The sequence below is a fragment of the Oncorhynchus clarkii genome, chromosome 8 (assembly GCF_045791955.1).
Source record: "Oncorhynchus clarkii lewisi isolate Uvic-CL-2024 chromosome 8, UVic_Ocla_1.0, whole genome shotgun sequence".
In the NCBI taxonomy this organism is placed as follows: domain Eukaryota; kingdom Metazoa; phylum Chordata; class Actinopteri; order Salmoniformes; family Salmonidae; genus Oncorhynchus; species Oncorhynchus clarkii.
This window is the reverse complement of record NC_092154.1, coordinates 14,156,863-14,179,579: the sequence shown is the minus strand read 5'-3', so window position 1 is coordinate 14,179,579 and position 22,717 is coordinate 14,156,863. Positions and strand designations below refer to the sequence as shown.

Sequence of the window (22,717 nt, the reverse complement as noted above, 5' to 3'; positions counted from 1 at the left end):
TTTAGGGTTAGGTTCCAGTGTAGGGTTAGGTTCTAGTGTAGGGTTAGGTTTAGGGTTAGGTTCTAGTGTAGGGTTAGGTTTAGGGTTAGGTTCCAGTGTAGGGTTAGGTTCCAGTATAGGGTTAGGTTTAGGGTTAGGTTCTAGTATAGGGTTAGGTTTAGGGTTAGGTTCTAGTGTAGGGTTAAGGTTAGGTTCTAGTGTAGGGTTAGGTTCTGGTGTAGGTTTACGTTTAGGTTCTAGTGTAGGGTTAGGGTTAGGTTCTAGTGTAGGTTTAGGTTCTAGTGTAGGTTTAGGGTTAGGGTTAGGTTCTAGTGTAGGGTTAGGTTCTAATGTAGGGAAAGTCCTACAGGTGATTGTGACGGACCCTGGCCATCTAACATCATGTTGAAGAGCTGTGCGAAGGCCATCCTGTCCCGCTAACACTAGAAGATACAGCAGCCAGCTCCCACAACCTTGTCTTTAGGTCGCGTCACTCATCCCAGAATGAGGTCATGCTACTGAATCATCAGTGCTACGCTGGGATTACTCTAGTTATGCTAGTGGCCTATCTCTGCAGTACTTCATGTACCTGTGAATCCTGCAAAGGTGCTGAGCATGTCTTGCTATAATGAAGAGCATGCTATGCTTTGGAGCAAGAGATACATGCTAGGATATGATTCATGGCATATTTTTGTAACTTTGGGCAACTCCGATCATGGGATACAATATATCCCTTTTCGTGAGTGATATTCTCAATCTGATTATGTGTGTTTGTGTAGGGATGGAGCAAAAGCATGCACATACAGTAGTTCTCCAGGAGGAGAGTTGGCCACCCCAATTCTAAACTCACACACACACGCACGCGCGCGCACACACACACACACACACACACACACCTCTCCATCTGTTTCTGGTGTTTCTCCTCGCGGGCCTGGGCCTTCATCTGCTGCACCTCGATGGTGTCTGGCTTGCGGCGGCGCATGTACAGCTCATGGTTGCCCATGCACAGCTGCAGGATACGCTTGTTGATGCGCAGGCGAGGGGCAAAGAACACAAAGTCCTGAGAGAGGAAGAGATTAGAAAGAGAGGGGGGTAGGAAAAGAGAGAGAATGGGTAGAGAGAAAGGGGGAGGGGTGAGTGGAGAGAGAGAGAGAGAGAGCAGGGGAGAGTGGTGGGTGAGAGAATGGTGAAGGAGGGTGGAGAAAATAACAAAACTCAGGTCAGACTAAATGGTTTTGCAACCAGCCATCTTTAGTGTTTCCATAACGTTGAAATGACAAAGGCTCTACTAACAGTAGGCAGGTGCAGAGTCCGAAACTCGACAACACCCATAGCGACCATTTAGTTTGGAATGGAAAGTTAAAATGGCAGCTGAAAGGAACAGTAGGGATGACTAAACCAAACCTTTAATTTGAAGGAGACACTTCCCATCTGCGGTTACTGAACACAGTTAGGCTGCCCCCCCCCCACACACACACACACACACCAGGGTTCCCGTTAGGAAAATGTGGCACTGGACAACATGACCGGAAAGATTTTAATTTACTGGAACCGTATGCTATTGGTGCATAACCATTTAGGGCATCTACCCACGATGCTCAGAATGACAGACATCACATGTACAGTTGAAGTCGGAGGGATACATACACTTAGGTTGGAGTCATTAAAACTAATATTTCAACCACTCCACAAAATTCTTGTTAACTAACTATAGTTTTGGCAAGTCGGTTAGGACATCTACATTGTACATGACACAAGTCATTTTTTCAACATTTGTTTACAGACAGATTATTTCACTTAAGTTGGCTGTGCCTTTAAATAACTTCCATTCCAGAAAATTATGTCATGACTTTAGAAGCTTCTGATTGGCTAATTGACATAATTTGAGTTCATTGGAGGTGTACCTGTGGATGTATTTCAAGGCCTACCTTCAAACTCAGTGCCTCTTTGCTTGACCTCCACAAGTCTGGTTCATCGTTGGGAGCAATTTCCAAAAGCCTGAAGGTACCACATTCATCTCTACAAACAATAGTACGCAAGTATAAACACCATGGGACCATGCAGCTGTCATACCGCTCAGGAAGGAGACGCCTGTCTCCTAGAGATGAACGTACTTTGGTGCGAAAAGTGCAAATCAATCCCAGAACAACAGCAAAGACCTTGTGAAGATGCTGGAGAAAACAGGTACAAACGTATCTATATCCACAGAAAAACGAGTCCTATATCGACATAACCTGAAAGGCTCCTCAGCAAGGAAGAAGCCACTGGCTTCTATAAAAAAAAAATATATAAAAACCAGACTACGGTTTGCAACTGCACATGGGGACATAGATCGTACTTTTTGGAGAAATGTCCTCTGGTCTGATGAAACAAAAACAGAACTGTTTCGCCATAATGACTATCATTATGTTTGGAGGGAAAAGGGGGAGGCTTGCAGCCAAAGAACACCCTCCCAGACGTGAAACACGGGGGTGGCAGCATCATGTTGTGGGGGTGCTTTGCTGCAGGAGAGACTGGTGCACTTTACAAAATAGATGGCATCATGAGGAGGGGATATATTGAAGCAACATCTCAAGACATCAGTCAGGAAGTTAAAGCTTGGTCGCAAATGGGTCTTCCAAATGGACAATGACCCCAAATATACTTCCAAAGTTGTGGAAAAATGGCTCAAGGACAACAATGTCAAGGTATTGGAGTGGCCATCACAAAGCCCTGGCCTCAATCCTATAGAAAATGTGTGGGCAGAACTGAAAAAGTTTGTGTGAGCAAGGAAGCCTACAAACCTGTCTCAGTTACACCAGCTCTGTCAGGAGAAATGGGCCAAAATTCACCCAATTTACAGTGGGAAGCTTGTGGAAGGCTTCCCGAAACATTTGACCCAAGTTAAACAATTTAAAGGCAATGCTACCAAATACTAATTTAGTGTATGTAAACTTCTGACCCACTGGGAATGTGATGAAAGAAATAACATCTGAAATAAATAATTCTCTATACTATTATTCTGGCATTTCACATTCTTAAAATAAAGTGTGATCCTAACTGACAAGGATTTGTGAAAAACTAAGTTTAAATGTATTTGGCTAAGGTGTATGTATGACTAGAATGGGTTGTTACTATGACTAGGATGGGTTGTTAATAGGACTAGGACGGGTTGTTACTATGACTAGGATGGGTTGTTACTATGACTAGGATGGGTTGTTACTATGACGGGTTGTTACTATGACTGGGATGGGTTGTTAATATGACTAGGACGGTTGTTACTATGACTAGTATTGGTTGTTAATAGGACTAGGATGGGTTGGTAATAGGACTAGGGTGGGTTGTTACTATGACTAGGACGGGTTGTTGCTATGACTAGGACGGGTTGTTGCAATGACTAGGACGGGTTGTTACTATGACTAGGACGGGTTGTTGCTATGACTAGGACGGGTTGTTGCTATGACTAGGACGGGTTGTTGCTATGACTAGGATGGGTTGTTGCTATGACTAGGATGGGTTGTTACTATGACTAGGATGGGTTGTTACTATGACTAGGATGGGTTGTTACTATGACTAGGATGGGTTGTTACTATGACTAGGATGGGTTGTTACTATGACTAGGATGGGTTGTTACTATGACTAGGATGGGTTGTTAATAGGACTAGGACGGGTTGTTACTATGACTAGGATGGGTTGTTACTATGACTAGGATGGGTTGTTACTATGACGGGTTGTTACTATGACTGGGATGGGTTGTTAATATGACTAGGACGGTTGTTACTATGACTAGGATTGGTTGTTAATAGGACTAGGATGGGTTGGTAATAGGACTAGGGTGGGTTGTTACTATGACTAGGACGGGTTGTTGCTATGACTAGGACGGGTTGTTGCAATGACTAGGACGGGTTGTTACTATGACTAGGACGGGTTGTTGCTATGACTAGGACGGGTTGTTGCTATGACTAGGACGGGTTGTTGCTATGACTAGGATGGGTTGTTGCTATGACTAGGATGGGTTGTTACTATGACTAGGATGGGTTGTTACTATGACTAGGATGGGTTGTTACTATGACTAGGATGGGTTGTTACTATGACTAGGATGGGTTGTTACTATGACTAGGATGGGTTGTTACTATGACTAGGATGGGTTGTTACTATGACTAGGATGGGTTGTTAATATGACTAGGATGGGTTGTTAATATGACTAGGATGGGTTGTTACTATGACTAGGATGGGTTGTTAATATGACTAGGATGGGTTGTTACTATGACTAGGATGGGTTGTTAATATGACTAGGATGGGTTGTTACTATGACTAGGATGGGTTGTTAATATGACTAGGATGGGTTGTTACTATGACTAGGATGGGTTGTTAATATGACTAGGATGGGTTGTTAATATGACTAGGATGGGTTGTTAATATGACTAGGATGGGTTGTTACTATGACTAGGATGGGTTGTTAATATGACTAGGATGGGTTGTTACTATGACTAGGATGGGTTGTTAATATGACTAGGATGGGTTGTTACTATGACTAGGATGGGTTGTTAATATGACTAGGATGGGTTGTTACTATGACTAGGATGGGTTGTTAATATGACTAGGATGGGTTGTTACTATGACTAGGATGGGTTGTTACTATGACTAGGATGGGTTGTTAATATGACTAGGATGGGTTGTTACTATGACTAGGATGGGTTGTTACTATGACTAGGATGGGTTGTTACTATGACTAGGATGGGTTGTTAATATGACTAGGATGGGTTGTTACTATGACTAGGATGGGTTGTTACTATGACTAGGATGGGTTGTTACTATGACTAGGATGGGTTGTTACTATGACTAGGATGGGTTGTTACTATGACTAGGATGGGTTGTTAATATGACTAGGATGGGTTGTTAATATGACTAGGATGGGTTGTTACTATGACTAGGATGGGTTGTTACTATGACTAGGATGGGTTGTTACTATGACTAGGATGGGTTGTTACTATGACTAGGATGGGTTGTTACTATGACTAGGATGGGTTGTTACTATGACTAGGATGGGTTGTTACTATGACTAGGATGGGTTGTTACTATGACTAGGATGGGTTGTTAATATGACTAGGATGGTTGTTGCTATGACTAGGATGGGTTGTTGCTATGACTAGGATGGGTTGTTGCTATGACTAGGATGGGTTGTTACTATGACTAGGATGGGTTGTTACTATGACTAGGATGGGTTGTTAATATGACTAGGATGGGTTGTTACTATGACTAGGATGGGTTGTTAATATGACTAGGATGGGTTGTTACTATGACTAGGATGGGTTGTTACTATGACTAGGATGGGTTGTTACTATGACTAGGATGGGTTGTTACTATGACTAGGATGGGTTGTTAATATGACTAGGATGGGTTGTTACTATGACTAGGATGGGTTGTTACTATGACTAGGATGGGTTGTTAATATGACTAGGATGGGTTGTTAATATGACTAGGATGGGTTGTTAATATGACTAGGATGGGTTGTTAATATGACTAGGATGGGTTGTTAATATGACTAGGATGGGTTGTTACTATGACTAGGATGGGTTGTTACTATGACTAGGATGGGTTGTTACTATGACTAGGATGGGTTGTTACTATGACTAGGATGGGTTGTTACTATGACTAGGATGGGTTGTTAATATGACTAGGATGGGTTGTTACTATGACTAGGATGGGTTGTTACTATGACTAGGATGGGTTGTTAATATGACTAGGATGGGTTGTTACTATGACTAGGATGGGTTGTTAATATGACTAGGATGGGTTGTTAATATGACTAGGATGGGTTGTTACTATGACTAGGATGGGTTGTTACTATGACTAGGATGGGTTGTTACTATGACTAGGATGGGTTGTTAATATGACTAGGATGGGTTGTTACTATGACTAGGATGGGTTGTTAATATGACTAGGATGGGTTGTTAATATGACTAGGATGGGTTGTTAATATGACTAGGATGGGTTGTTACTATGACTAGGATGGGTTGTTAATATGACTAGGATGGGTTGTTAATATGACTAGGATGGGTTGTTACTATGACTAGGATGGGTTGTTAATATGACTAGGATGGGTTGTTAATATGACTAGGATGGGTTGTTAATATGACTAGGATGGGTTGTTACTATGACTAGGATGGGTTGTTACTATGACTAGGATGGGTTGTTAATATGACTAGGATGGGTTGTTAATATGACTAGGATGGGTTGTTAATATGACTAGGATGGGTTGTTAATATGACTAGGATGGGTTGTTACTATGACTAGGATGGGTTGTTACTATGACTAGGATTGTGCCTTTGGCTTCTGGACAACAAAATAAAGTTGAAACAAAATAATTGCCTCCATGTTTTAAGTACATGTTTTCCAAATGCATACTGCTTCCACCTGCCTGCATACTGTTGCCTATACAACGGTATGCATACTGCTTCCACCTGCCTGCATACTGTTGCCTATACAACAGTATGCATACTGCTTCCACCTGCCTGCATACTGTTGCCTATACAACGGTATGCATACTGCTTCCACCTGCCTGCATACTGTTGCCTATACAACGGTATGCATACTGCTTCCACCTGCCTGCATACTGTTGCCTATACAACGGTATGCATACTGCTTCCACCTGCCTGCATACTGTTGCCTATACAACGGTATGCATGGGAAACGTGGGCCCTTCTTGGTTTGGGAGAGTTTTTTCTCCCGGTCAATTTGGCCGGCAACAATTATATTTATTGGCTTTTAATTGTTTATATCTGCCAAAAGGTCGGCAATTACCGGCTAACGGAAACCCTGGCGCGCACACACACACACGCACACACACACTGGCTTGAGCAGAAGAGATAAGGTGCCTTGAGTGTAGAGGCTTGATGGACATTAGGACATTAGAAGAGCACTCAGGGTGTGTGCACGTGTGTGTATGGATGCACATGTGTGTGTGTGCATCCTCATGCACGTTTGTGTGCATGTGTGTCTGTATTGCTCCCTATCTGTGCCACAGGGGCTGGAGCCAGGGTTCTGTTGACAATGGAAGATGGGATTGAGGATAGGGCTAATGGACCTGCTGCTCCCAAGGAGACAGAGGAGGAGAGGAGAGGATAGGGCTAATGGACCTGCTGCTCCCAAGGAGACAGAGGAGGAGAAGAGAGGATAGGGCTAATGAAGGAGATGGAGAGGAGATAGGATAAGGCTGAGAGGTTAGGATAGGGTTAATGATGGAGACATAGGAGAGGAGAGAGGTTAGGATAGGGCTGAGAGGTTAGGATAGGGCTAATGAAGGAGACAGAGGAGGAGAGAGGTTAGGATAGGGCTAATGAAGGAGACAGAGGAGGAGAGAGGTTAGGATAGGGCTAATGAAGGAGACAGAGGAGGAGAGAGGTTAGGATAGGGCTAATGAAGGAGACAGAGGAGGAGAGAGGTTAGGATAGGGCTAATGAAGGAGACAGAGGAGAGAGGTTAGGATAGGGCTGAGAGGTTAGGATAGGGCTGAGAGGTTAGGATAGGGTTAATGAAGGATAGGAGAGGAGATAGGAGGCAGGTAGGCAGGCAGGTAGAACTGGCAATATGGGAGGTGAGCGAGCCAACACCCACAGTGTAATTGTACTTACAGTAAACATCTTCCTGTACCTCATACTTACACTGCATTGATTTGTTTGTGCTGTATAGCCAACTCCTATGGTTGTTGTTTGGCCAAACACAAACAGATCTGGGACCAGGCTTACTGTGTTTTAAATTGGTCCATCAGGACAGCTGCTGCAGCTGTTTGCTGATGCTTTCAGATTGGTTTCATTGTCATGTTAAGTGTGGTGTGTGGAGACAGTGTGTGATGTGGTGAATGCCATCCATCATCAAAACAGTGTCATTGTGATTCAGGATCATGGCGACCTGCATATGATGCCTGATTCAGACTGTAGGGCTGACCCAAACTGTAATGTGTTGGCTCTAATAAGTTTATTTATTTTCACATTGTCCTATACAGCACAGTTCCAGCAACTATGGTAGATGCGTAACCAGACCAGAATAGCTTGGCTTGGTTTGGCTCTGTAGTGTGGAACTATAGTGTAACTCACTGGAGTCTTCTTGGTTTGGCCCTGTAGTGTGGAACTATAGTGTAACTCACTAGAGTCTTCTTGGTTTGGCCCTGTAGTGTGGAACTATAGTGTAACTCACTGGAGTTTTCTTGGTTTGGCCCTGTAGTGTGGAACTATAGTGTAACTCACTGGAGTCTTCTTGGTTTGGCCCTGTAGTGTGGAACTATAGTGTAACTCACTGGAGTCTTCTTGGTTTGGCCCTGTAGTGTGGAACTATAGTGTAACTCACTGGAGTCTTCTTGGTTTGGCCCTGTAGTGTGGAACTATAGTGTAACTCACTGGAGTCTTCTTGGTTTGGCCCTGTAGTGTGGAACTATAGTGTAACTCACTGGAGTCTTCTTGGTTTGGCCCTGTAGTGTAACTCACTGGAGCCTTCTTGGTTTGGCCCTGTAGTGTGGAACTATAGTGTAACTCACTGGGGCCTTCTTGGTTTGGCCCTGTAGTGTGGAACTATAGTGTAACTCACTGGAGTCTTCTTGGTTTGGCCCTGTAGTGTGGAACTATAGTGTAACTCACTGGAGTCTTCTTGGTTTGGCCCTGTAGTGTGGAACTATAGTGTAACTCACTGGAGTCTTCTTGGTTTGGCCCTGTAGTGTAACTCACTGGAGCCTTCTTGGTTTGGCTTTGTAGTGTGGAACTATAGTGTAACTCACTGGAGTCTTCTTGGTTTGGCCCTGTAGTGTGGAACTATAGTGTAACTCACTGGAACCTAACGTAAACTCACTCACTTTTGTACATCGCCTTGGTCCGTACAATTGACTTTATTTTAGTGCCCCAAAAACGTAACACTTCCAGATCAACTGTAATGTCAATACCATTGTAAAGCACAATTTTTCCCCTTTCCAACAAAATCAATGACATGACCTCCACGCTGCACATTTCTGCATGATTCAAGAAGGCAATGAGCTCCGTCGGGTCTTTGTTACTGTAATTTAATTATTCCAATATGTTTTCATTAATTTAATTCGCTTAATCTATTTTATGAGAATTTGTAAGATTCTTGTTTGCATAAAATAGACGGAGACCAGTCTTATCAATAATATATAAAAGTATTTATTCTCGGAGCACGCTGCCACATTACCACGAGCAACAGTTTATATACAATAACATGACGTCCTTTCATTGCTTCTAGAACGAATCCCCTCCTCCCGACCTAGAATTAATTGAGTTTAAAAGTTCATTCCAACTCACTAACACACTCACAGGTCACACAACATAACTGAATTAACTCTTGACCGCTCACCATTATCGATCACCACTTAGCTGATAGTTCTAATTAACAGAAAACCTAGGAATGCACTCACTGCCTTATCTAAAACACCCCAGAGCTCAGTTTCGTCGGTTCAACCATAGGTTAACGACCCTGTGTGCTTACTTAACCCACTCCTCTCCAGACTAGTTTGGAATGGTGTTCGTTATATTTAATTACTCCTTGTCCGTGTCACACAATCCCTTCTTATGAACTCATATTGTTAATCAGATATAATAAAACAGAGTATAAGTTTACTTAGTTACAGTTCCATTTAAAATGAGAATATTGTTTAGTCATTTATTCATAATATTCCTAACAGTCTTTTTAAAAATGGTGAGTGGGGAAGAGAAACTAATGTGTGATAGTGAGAAGGAGAGATGTCGTGTGGGAAAACGGCTTTTTTCCCACTCGATCTGTCCAACTTATCACCTTATCGCCTCTAAAAATGTAAATAAAACACTATAAAGATCTTATATAATGTGTCATTACATACCTATTTGAAGGTTTGTGTCGAATTTGAATCAGGTTTTTGGGGCGGTGCTAAAGTGATATTCAGAAGTAAACAGTGTAATTTGAGAGTCATGATCGCTTGCATTGACGACGCAAAAAATGACTAGGTATCCCCCCCTTACCCCGTCACTGTCCAGTTCTTCTTTTTAAAGGATGAGAGAAGTGCTACACCTGGTGGAGAGAGATTGTAAGACAGAAATAGTTGCTTTATGCGTGCTGTACATTACGACATGGCATGTCAAGATGTAACGGAGGGTCAGTTTTGAACTTTTCTCCAATACTATAGAGCTATTACCATGTCGATCAACGCTTGAATAGAAACCTAGTTCACACCCCCGATTTTGAAGTCAACACAGTCGCCACAATCCCATTAGTTTTCTTTGTAGCCTCGTTTGAATGTCACGGTTGCGCACATTTGTATGGAACGGGGTGAGTTTACATTACTTGGTTTGGCCCTGTAGTGTGGAAATATAGTGTAACTCACTGGAGCCGTTTTGGTTTGGCCCTGTAGTGTGGAAATATAGTGTAACTCACTGGAGCCTTCTTGGTTTGGCCCTGTAGTGTGGATCTAAACTGAGTGTACAAAACATTAGGAACACCTTCCTAATATTGAATTGCCCCCCCTTTTGCCCTCAGAACAGCCTCAAGTCGTAAAGGCATGGACTCTAAAATGTTTCAAAAACGTTCCACAGGGATACTGGCCCATGTTGACTCCAATGCTTCCCACAGTGTCAAGTTGGCTGGATGTCCTTTGTGTGGTGGACCATTCTTGATACACACAGGAAACTGTTGAGCATGAAAAACCCAGCAGCGTTGCATTTCTTGACACACTCAAACTGGTGCGCCTGGCACCTACTACCATACCCCGTTCAATGGCACTTCAATATTTTGTCTTGCCCATTCACCCTCTTAATGGCACACATACACAATCCATGTCTCAATTGTCTCAAGGCTTAAAAATCCTTTAATAACCTGTCTCCTCCCCTTTATCTACACTGATTGAAGTGGATTTAACACGTCACATCAATAAGGGATCATAGCTTTCACCTGGATTCACCTGGTCAGTCTGTGTCATGGAAAAAGCAGGTGTTCCTAATGTTTGTAGACTCAGTTTATAGTGTGTAACTCACCGGGGCCTTCTTGTCGATGGGTTTGATGATGAACTTCTTGTCGTTGAAGGAGATGTTCCTGATCTCGCTCCAGGGGAAGCCGATCTTTGGGGTCAGTCTGGTGGGGGAGGAGGCAAACCAGTGTAAGTATTGTGTAGGCCGCATGTGCTTTAAACAGGTTGTCATTTATTGGGATGACTCATGTACTGGAGGCAGCTCTGCAGGGTGGTCACTAGCTGACACAGCCACAGTCATAAAATCTCATTTTAAACCTAACCCTCACCTTAACCACACTTCTAACCTTATGCCTAACCCTAACCCAAATTAAAACCAAAAAGCACATTTTTGTTTTCATGAATTCTTACGATATATAGCCAATTTTGACTTTGCAGCTAGCCCATCTAGTGGAAATCACTGCCTCCAGGACAAGCTTCTTTATGTGGCTAAATAGTGGACATTACAGTGTACATTTTCCATAGATTTATTCCAGATTATTTCCCAACTCACAATCCAGGGTTTTTGTAGCCAAATCTTTCAGTTGAAATGATTTTAGGCAGGAGGAACAGAGCTAGGTGGCTGGGCCCGCCCCTCCCCCTGGGGTTTGTGGTATATGGCCAATATACCAAGGCTAATGGCTGTATCCAGGCACTCTACGTTGCATGGTGCATGGAACAGCCCTTAGCAGTGATATATTGGTCATATACTACACTTCGTTGGGCCTTATTGCTTAAATATAGTGCACTACTTTTGACCAGGGCCCCATAGGGCTATGCACTACATATGGAAAAGGGTGCCATTGGTTACGCAGCCTGGGATGTGGTAGGAAACAATTGCAAATAGGATATGATTCATCCATGTGTGAGGCAGGACTGTGTGTTGTACTGCTGTGTTGTACATGTTGGCCTCTGTATCAATAGGGCTAGGTGGGAGGAATCTGGGGTGGGGCTCGTCCATTGTGTACTAGAGAGAGACACATTGACTGGATGCCAATCTCATGTGGCAATTTACAGACACACACACGCGAGAGCACACACACACACACAGTTGTTTGATCCGCCTCGCAGTGACACCCAGTGAGACACAGTGAAACCCTGCTGCTGCCTGAACTGGTATTTAAATTCCTGGGTGACATACACCTAACTAATCCCAGATCTGTTTGTGCTGTATTGTTAACACCTACGTCACGTTTTGTCACCTTTTGTACAAACAGATCTGATACCAGACTAGAGGTTATTTGAGCAGTTTTCTCTTCAACAAGCTTTCCATGGAGATCCAAACCTGAACTCTACAGGATATTTTAGCATCAATGTTAGTGAACACTGTTAAGTTAAAGGGATAGATCATTTTTTTGCTCTGTACTGAAAGTGCTCCATCTTGAAAACATAACTGCTGACATGCTCCAGATCTCCAGTACTGGGATCTCCAGTAGTTGTCTGTCTCTCTGGGCGTTAACTCTAGGAACCTGGTTATCCTGTTTGTGGTAGATGTGGATCAGGTAGAGGAAGACTGAGACATAACACTGATCAAGGTCTTATCTAGAGACATAGAGGAGGACTGAGACATAACACTGATCAAGGTCTTATCTAGAGACATAGAGGAGGACTGAGACATAACACTGATCAAGGTCTTATCTAGAGACATAGAGGAAGACTGAGACATAGAGGAAGACTGAGACATAATGCTGATCAAGGTCTTATCTAGAGACATAGAGGAGGACTGAGACATAGAGGAGGACTGAGACATAACACTGATCAAGGTCTTATCTAGAGACATAGATGAGGACTGAGACATAACACTGATCAAGGTCTTATCTAGAGACATAGAGGAGGACTGAGACATAGAGGACGACTGAGACATAGAGGAGGACTGAGACATAGAGGAGGACTGAGACATAACGCTGATCAAGGTCTTATCTAGAGACATAGAGGAGGACTGAGACATAGAGGAGGACTGAGACATAGAGGAGGACTGAGACATAACGCTGATCAAGGTCTTATCTAGAGACATAGAGGAAGACTGAGACATAGAGGAGGACTGAGACATAGAGGAAGACTGAGACATAATGCTGATCAAGGTCTTATCTAGAGACAGAGGAGGACTGACACATAACGATGGTCAAGGTCTTATCTAGAGACATAGAGGAGGACAGACATAACGCTGATCAAGGTCTTATCTAGAGACATAGAGGAGGACTGAGACATAACCATGATCAAGGTCTTATCTAAAGACATCGAGGAGGACTGAGACATAACACTGATCAAGGTCTTATCTAGAGACATAGAGGAGGACAGACATAACGCTGATCAAGGTCTTATCTAAAGACATCGAGGAGGACTGAGACATAACGATGATCAAGGTCTTATCTAGAGGCATGGCTAAGTGTTAGATTAGACGTTGTATAACTTCTTGAGTGTAGGGAGCAGGATTTTCGTTTTTGGCCAAAAAAAATGTACCCATTTGAAACTGCCTATTTCTCAGGCCCAGAAACTAGAATATGCATATAATTGTCCGATTAGGATAGAAAACACTCTAAAAGGTTCCAAAACGGTCAAAATATTGTCTGTGAGTATAACAGAACTGATATTGCAGGCGAAAACCTGAGGAAAATCCAACAAGGAAGTGCTTTTTCCCTGAAAGCTCTCTGTTCCATTGGATGCCTTGCCTCCATTTAAAGGGATATCAACCAGATTCATTTTCCTATGGCTTCCTCAAGGTGTCAATAGTCTTTAGACAGTTTCAGGCTTTTATTTTGAAAAGTGAGCGAGAAAGATCACATCGCATCAGTGGATAGCTGGGTGTTCGCAGAGTTTCAAATCAAATCAAATCAAATTTTATTTGTCACATACACATGGTTAGCAGATGTTAATGCGAGTGTAGCGAAATGCTTGTACTGTAGCGAAATGCTGTTTTGCAACAGAGTGGCGCAGCCATTGTCTCTCCCTCTTCTATTGAAAAAGCTACGGTTGATATATTATCGATTATATATTTTTAAAACAACCTGAGGATTGATTATAAAAAAAACGTTTGACATGTTTCTGTGGACATTACGGATACTATTTGGAATTTTTGTCTCTGATGTCGTGACCGCTCGAGCCTGTGGATTTCTGAACATAACGCGCCAAACAAATGGAGGTATTTTGGATATGAAAATAATCTTTATGGAACAAAAGGAACATATATTGTGTAACTGGGAGTCTCGTGAGTGCAAACATCCGAAGATCATCAAAGGTAAGCGATTTCATTTATTGCTTTTCTGACTTTCGAGACCAATCTACTTGGCTGCTAGCTGTTTGTAATATTTTGTCTACTGAGAGAGATGTTCTTACATAAACGCTTGTTATGCTTTCGCCAAAAAGCTTTATTGAAATCTGACACACCAGGTGGAATAACAACAAGCTAAGCTGTGTTTTGCTATATTGCACTTGTGATTTCATGAAAATTAAATATTTTTAGTAATTTAATTTGAATTTGGGGCGCTGTAATTCAGCGGGTGTTGATGAAAATGATCCCGCTAACGGGATGGGTGCGTCAAGAAGATAAGGTAACCCCTTCCAAGGACCCCTAACAACTGTTATCCACAGAGATGTGTTCCATAGAGAATATATAAAGAATATATGGTGTGTTCTGCGTTATATAGAATCTCATAGAAATGTGAACATGTATGTGGATGGCTTTATCCAGCAATCAGGGACAATATAGGACAAAAAAACACAAAATAGACCTTATTTTCTACAAACTAAAAGGTCCCAGTGGTGTGATATAGGGTTCAAATGGAATCCTGTCCTGATAGCTAGCTATATGTCTTCTGCTAAATGAGGGTGTGTGTTTGTTTGACAAAGGGCCTAAGGACTAAAACCTTGGCAGAATGGCAATATCTGACACAAAAAGGAGCAATGCTACGTTAGTGTGTGTGTGTGTGAGTTCTTGGCAGTAATGGTGCTACATATTGTCTATGGCCTGGAACCCTCTTCGCGGGGCCTGCGCTCTAAGTTAGTCTCGGATTCTTAAGGCACAGCTTGAAAAACCAGTCAGCGTTGCCATGGTTACAGCCGAGCCCCAGAATGCACAAACACACACACACACGCATGCATACACACTCAAGGACACTAAGAACCCTACATACACACACAGAGCCCTGTGTTTGAGTGTCTCGCTCTTCTTTATGGTTAGCCAGATTTACAGGTATCAGACTACTAACTTAAAATAAGAGCGTTTGATTCATTTTAAAGCCATTCTATGGTACAAAAGTTTCTGTAAATAAACACTTTCATGGAACTCTAACACTCATCAATGTGTGCTTTGTATGGATTTAAAGCGAAACATAAAACCTCCAGACAATTTGGACACAAGCCACAATAATATGGGTGGAGAGTAAGACAATGGGGAATCCCAAACAATCCAAGTTACAGCACACCATCTGTGGCCACTCAAGTTACAGAGTTACAGCATTGCCATCTGTGGCCACTCAAGTTACAGAGTTACAGCATTGCCATCTGTGGCCACTCAAGTTACAGAGATACAGCATTGCCATCTGTGGCCACTCAAGTTACAGAGTTACAGCATTGCCATCTGTGGCCACTCAAGTTACAGAGATACAGCATTGCCATCTGTGGCCACTCAAGTTACAGAGTTACAGCATTGCCATCTGTGGCCACTCGAGTTAGAGATACAGCATTGCCATCTGTGGCCACTCAAGTTAAATAGTTACCATCTGTGGCCAGACAGAGTCTTCTAGGGGCTCTTGGATCAGACAGCTTTCAAGAGACCTTTGGCATGGAGGGTTTAAACAGTGCATGAAGCTGTAGGGAGGGAGTAACGGCCGTTAACAACACAATCCAGCAAGAGGTTAGTCCACTGCACCCAAAACACTACTTTGGCATGTCTTCCAGACATACTTTTCTGTGCTTTTATCTGTGCTTGATTGAGTGGAGTAGTGCCAAAACTACAAAGTGTAAACCCCAATCATCTAGCACTCTGACAGGTTCACTCAAACGCTCAAAGTATTTGAAAATAAACAAATACTACTTGACTCCTCTGCCAGAGGGTCAGTGACTGCAGGGCCATCGGCTGTATAGAGAAGCTGGGGACACATATTAAATGAAATAAAATCACATTTTATTGGTCACACACATATTTAGCAGATGCGGGTGTAGCGAAATGTTTGTGTTCCTAGTTCCAATAGTGCAGTAGAATATAACAATTCACAACAATACACACAAATCTAAAAGTAAAATATATATTTATAGAAATATTAGGACGAGCGTAAAGTTGCTTAGGAGCTAAAAGCAGAGCTGCCATGTCTGTCATCTGGAACATTACGTCACAATCTACTTTAACACATTACCTTTAGTGACCTCAAAAGGAACAAGTAGTTAACACATTACCTTTAGTGACCTCAAAGGGAACAAGTAGTTAACACATTACCTTTAGTGACCTCAAAAGGAACAAGTAATTAACACATTACCTTTAGTGACCTCAAAAGGAACAAGTAATTAACACATAATCACGCAGTTACCGCATGTGTCGCTCAAGCAATCTCGTAAAATATCGTACTTTTGAGCTTCAGCAAAGTGTTTGGTGGATCGCAGATTCACAGAGCAATCTTGGGTAGGAAGTCACAGTAAAAGCTCATCAAAAGATAGAGAGAGTGGAAGGGAAGAGAGTTGTGGTAACTGTCTGGTGAGAATCATCTTCATTGGTACTGATTAAGTAAAGACGTGGGTTAACCTGTACGGCTCCAATAGTCAAATCCATTGGAATTAGGCTTCAATGTCTGACACAGAACTGTGGCTAAGGCCGGAAAACACACCGGTATCATTGACAAGCAGAACCAGAATGGGTAGATAGGCTACATTACTTTAGACCTGAGTTCAAATAGTATTTGAAATCTTTCAGATGTGTTTGATTGAGCTTGTCTGGCTCAATGGAAGCATTGGGATAGACCCAGAAGTGTAAACCTTGCCCAACTGGCACACCAGGCATTATCAAGCAAACCCAAATCAAGTTTTTCATGAATTGACCCCCTAGTGGTCAGTTCAGAGAGGGAACATGGGTGGTGTCCAGTAGGGAATAAACATTTGAAACAGACTGAAACAGGGAGGGACTACCTGGACATTTAAATGTTTCTTTGCAAAAAATGTTGCTACGGTATGACCTACTGAACAGGACTCTGTTTCTTACTTGTCCTCCTTCTCGTAGATATTGAGTCCCAGGGCGTCTACTCCCAGCCACAGCTCGGTCCCCTTCTTGTTCTTGATGTCAAAGTAGTTGACTCCGTACATCTCCAGGTCCTGCGCTATCTTCAGGTACTCCAGCATGGCATCCTCCCTGCACAATCAAACATGAACAAATTAAGGAATGGTTTGGAATTTATTTGACTCCGCACACACACACACACACACACACACACACACACACACACACACACACACACACACACACACACACACACACACACACACACACACACACACACACACACACACACACACACACACACACACACACACACACACACACACACACACACACACACACACACACACACACACAGCTGTACTATTCATTAAACTGCTCCACAAGAAACTATTCACTGCTTTTTGAGGTACAACAAATAATGCAATTGACCTGTTTCCTTATGACAGGGACACCAACATAGAGATTCATACAAACCAAAACAGACCGAAACTCACTTGAGCATTCCACAGTGTTCCTCATGCCACACCTGGATCCTCTCCTCCCACTGATCCCTGGACAGCTTGTGCTGCTCAAGAACCCTACAGAGGAGGAGGAGGAGAAAGAAGAGGAGGAAAAGGAGGAGAAAGAGGGGGAAGCGGGAGGAGAAGGAGGGAGGACAGAAAGGAAGAGAGGAAGAAGGAGGAGGAACAGAAGAGGGGGTAAACAGAGAGTACACTGAATAAAGGGTACTCATGTTATGATCAATATCTGGATTCCTTTGTGTCTATGTATGTATGTGAACACAAAACTTCATCCTGTTCTGATTTATAACAGCAGCACACTGAGCTATTGTCTAGTATCTGTACTCCTGGCTTCCTATGTTCCAATACATTGATATGAATGAAGCAAAGATAATGCTTCATGCTACTGTGCTAAAATAGCTCTCGGATGTGTCCTAAATGGCACCCTATTCCCTATGTAGTGCACAACTTTTGACCAGGGCCTGGATAGGGAATAGGGTGCCATTTGGGACGCAGCCCTAGTGTGGGCTGGGAGTGGATCGACGCTCACCGCTGGGGCAGCAGACGGTCTGAGGTGAGGTAGCCGGGCCGGTGGATGTCCCGGGTATAGTCTCCGAACTTGGCCTGGACAGAGTAGGAGGCCAGCAGCACGGCCGTCTCTGGGGGACAGTACACCTCATCGCTCAGGATGCCCTCCTTCACCTGGACACACACACACACACACACACACGCTTAACAACTTTGTTTGTATCAGCAATGAAGCATTGTGAGTACAAAGAATAGTATAACAGTGTGTGTGTGTGTGTGTGTGTGTTACCTGCATGAAGAACAGCTTCTGGGTGATGTCCTGGATGAGCTCCTCAGACACATCCTCGGGGAAGAACTTGGCGCGGAACTTGAACTGCAGCGGGTTCTCCTTCTTCACGTCCTGGGAAGATACCTGGTTGGAGAGAGACGATTTACTGATCATTGATTGATGTATGTCCTTCAAGAATGATCTACATCCCAAATGGCACCCTATTCTCTATATAGTGCACTACTTTTGACCAGAGCCCTGTAGTGCACTACTATAAGGGAATAGTGTGCCATTTGGGATGTAGCCCTATGTCTACTAGTTTCATGAGTAGCAAAGAATGATGGGATTGGATCAACTTTATTGTTCCCAGGGGGGTTAAATGATCTTGGACGCACGGTGCTGCATTAAAAAATGCACTGTTAAATTCCTCTTTAAAATAGGGATGGGTAAAATGGTACTGATAAACTTGAATGATCCTCTGTAACGTTGTTTGTTTACTGGCATTGGTCTCTTCTTCTGTGTTGGCTCCGAAACAGGAACCAAAAGGTATTGATGAGGCGAATGGGGTGGCTGTGTGAAGAATGGGGAGTGAATGGGGTGGCTGTGTGAAGAATGGGGAGTGAATGGGGTGGCTGTGTGAAGAATGGGGAGTGAATGGGGTGGCTGTGTGAAGAATGGGGAGTGAATGGGGTGGCTGTGTGAAATCACTGGAATGTTCCTAAGTAACTAAGTAAAGTTACTCTACTACCCCTATAACCATGTATACAGCTTTCACTGTAAACTAAGTAAAGTTACTCTACTACCCCTATAACCATTTATACACCTTTCACTGTAAACTAAGTAAAGTTACTCTACTACCCCTATAACCATGTATACACCTTTCACTGTAAACTAAGTAAAGTTACTCTACTACCCCTATAACCATTTATACACATTTCACTGTAAACTAAGTAAAGTTACTCTACTACCCCTATAACCATTTATACACCTTTCACTGTAAACTAAGTAAAGTTACTCTACTACCCCTATAACCATTTAAACACCTTTCACTGTAAACTAAGTAAAGTTACTCTACTACCCCTATAATCATTTATACACCTTTCACTGTAAACTAAGTAAAGTTACTCTACTACCCCTATAACCATTTATACACCTTTCACTGTAAACTAAGTAAAGTTACTCTACTACCCCTATAACCATTTATACACCTTTCACTGTAAACTAAGTAAAGTTACTCTACTACCCCTATAACCATTTATACACCTTTCACTGTAAACTAAGTAAAGTTACTCTACTACCCCTATAACCATTTATACACATTTATACACATTTCACTGTAAACTAAGTAAAGTTACTCTACTACCCCTATAACCATTTATACACATTTATACACATTTCACTGTAAACTAAGTAAAGTTACTCTACTACCCCTATAACCATTTATACACATTTATACACATTTCACTGTAAACTAAGTAAAGTTACTCTACTACCCCTATAACCATTTATACACATTTATACACATTTCACTGTAAACTAAGTAAAGTTACTCTACTACCCCTATAACCACTTATACACCTTTCACTGTAAACTAAGTAAAGTTACTATACTACCCCTATAACCATTTATACACATTTATACACATTTCACTGTAAACTAAGTAAAGTTACTCTACTACCCCTATAACCACTTATACACCTTTCACTGTAAACTAAGTAAAGTTACTCTACTACCCCTATAACCACTTATACACCTTTCACTGTAAACTAAGTAAAGTTACTCTACTACCCCTATAACCATTTATACACCTTTCACTGTAAACTAAGTAAAGTTACTCTACTACCCCTATAACCATTTATACACATTTATACACCTTTCACTGTAAACTAAGTAAAGTTACTCTACTACCCCTATAACCATTTATACACATTTATACACATTTCACTGTAAACTAAGTAAAGTTACTCTACTACCCCTATAACCATTTATACACATTTATACACATTTCACTGTAAACTAAGTAAAGTTACTCTACTACCCCTATAACCATTTATACACATTTATACACATTTCACTGTAAACTAAGTAAAGTTACTCTACTACCCCTATAACCATTTATACACATTTATACACATTTCACTGTAAACTAAGTAAAGTTACTCTACTACCCCTATAACCACTTATACACCTTTCACTGTAAACTAAGTAAAGTTACTATACTACCCCTATAACCATTTATACACATTTATACACATTTCACTGTAAACTAAGTAAAGTTACTCTACTACCTCTATAACCACTTATACACCTTTCACTGTAAACTAAGTAAAGTTACTCTACTACCCCTATAACCACTTATACACCTTTCACTGTAAACTAAGTAAAGTTACTCTACTACCCCTATAACCATTTATACACCTTTCACTGTAAACTAAGTAAAGTTACTCTACTACCCCTATAACCATTTATACACATTTATACACCTTTCACTGTAAACTAAGTAAAGTTACTCTACTACCCCTATAACCATTTATACACATTTATACACATTTCACTGTAAACTAAGTAAAGTTACTCTACTACCCCTATAACCATTTATACACATTTATACACATTTCACTGTAAACTAAGTAAAGTTACTCTACTACCCCTATAACCATTTATACACATTTATACACATTTCACTGTAAACTAAGTAAAGTTACTCTACTACCCCTATAACCATTTATACACATTTATACACATTTCACTGTAAACTAAGTAAAGTTACTCTACTACCCCTATAACCACTTATACACCTTTCACTGTAAACTAAGTAAAGTTACTCTACTACCCCTATAACCATTTATACACATTTATACACATTTCACTGTAAACTAAGTAAAGTTACTCTACTACCCCTATAACCATTTATACACATTTATACACATTTCACTGTAAACTAAGTAAAGTTACTCTACTACCCCTATAACCATTTATACACATTTATACACCTTTCACTGTAAACTAAGTAAAGTTACTCTACTACCCCTATAACCATTTATACACATTTATACACCTTTCACTGTAAACTAAGTAAAGTTACTCTACTACCCCTATAACCATTTATACACCTTTCACTGTAAACTAAGTAAAGTTACTCTACTACCCCTATAACCATTTATACACATTTATACACATTTCACTGTAAACTAAGTAAAGTTACTCTACTACCCCTATAACCATTTATACACATTTATACACATTTCACTGTAAACTAAGTAAAGTTACTCTACTACCCCTATAACCATTTATACACATTTATACACATTTCACTGTAAACTAAGTAAAGTTACTCTACTACCCCTATAACCATTTATACACATTTATACACATTTCACTGTAAACTAAGTAAAGTTACTCTACTACCCCTATAACCACTTATACACCTTTCACTGTAAACTAAGTAAAGTTACTCTACTACCCCTATAACCACTTATACACCTTTCACTGTAAACTAAGTAAAGTTACTCTACTACCCCTATAACCATTTATACACCTTTCACTGTAAACTAAGTAAAGTTACTCTACTACCCCTATAACCATTTATACACATTTATACACCTTTCACTGTAAACTAAGTAAAGTTACTCTACTACCCCTATAACCATTTATACACATGTATACACATTTCACTGTAAACTAAGTAAAGTTACTCTACTACCCCTATAACCATTTATACACATTTATACACATTTCACTGTAAACTAAGTAAAGTTACTCTACTACCCCTATAACCATTTATACACATTTATACACATTTCACTGTAAACTAAGTAAAGTTACTCTACTACCCCTATAACCATTTATACACATTTATACACATTTCACTGTAAACTAAGTAAAGTTACTCTACTACCCCTATAACCACTTATACACCTTTCACTGTAAACTAAGTAAAGTTACTCTACTACCCCTATAACCATTTATACACCTTTCACTGTAAACTAAGTAAAGTTACTCTACTACCCCTATAACCATTTATACACATTTATACACCTTTCACTGTAAACTAAGTAAAGTTACTCTACTACCCCTATAACCATTTATACACATTTATACACATTTCACTGTAAACTAAGTAAAGTTACTCTACTACCCCTATAACCATTTATACACATTTATACACATTTCACTGTAAACTAAGTAAAGTTACTCTACTACCCCTATAACCATTTATACACATTTATACACATTTCACTGTAAACTAAGTAAAGTTACTCTACTACCCCTATAAC

The 22,717-nt window shown here is 41.2% G+C and overlaps 1 protein-coding gene across 2 annotated transcripts in view; it reads right to left on the bottom strand.

The window, feature by feature from the left end:
* The window catches only part of LOC139414986 (ezrin b), a 58,106-nt gene that overhangs the window by 12,258 nt on the left and 23,131 nt on the right, over window positions 1–22,717 (bottom strand). For both annotated transcript variants that reach the window (XM_071162672.1, XM_071162673.1), the window contains exons 5-10: window positions 18,462–18,584; window positions 18,195–18,346; window positions 17,639–17,722; window positions 17,127–17,273; window positions 10,968–11,064; window positions 876–1,039 (exon numbers count right to left, since the gene is read on the bottom strand). In XM_071162672.1, coding sequence (XP_071018773.1) covers window positions 876–1,039; window positions 10,968–11,064; window positions 17,127–17,273; window positions 17,639–17,722; window positions 18,195–18,346; window positions 18,462–18,584 — 767 coding nt within the window. The remainder of the gene's footprint in view (window positions 1–875; window positions 1,040–10,967; window positions 11,065–17,126; window positions 17,274–17,638; window positions 17,723–18,194; window positions 18,347–18,461; window positions 18,585–22,717) is intronic.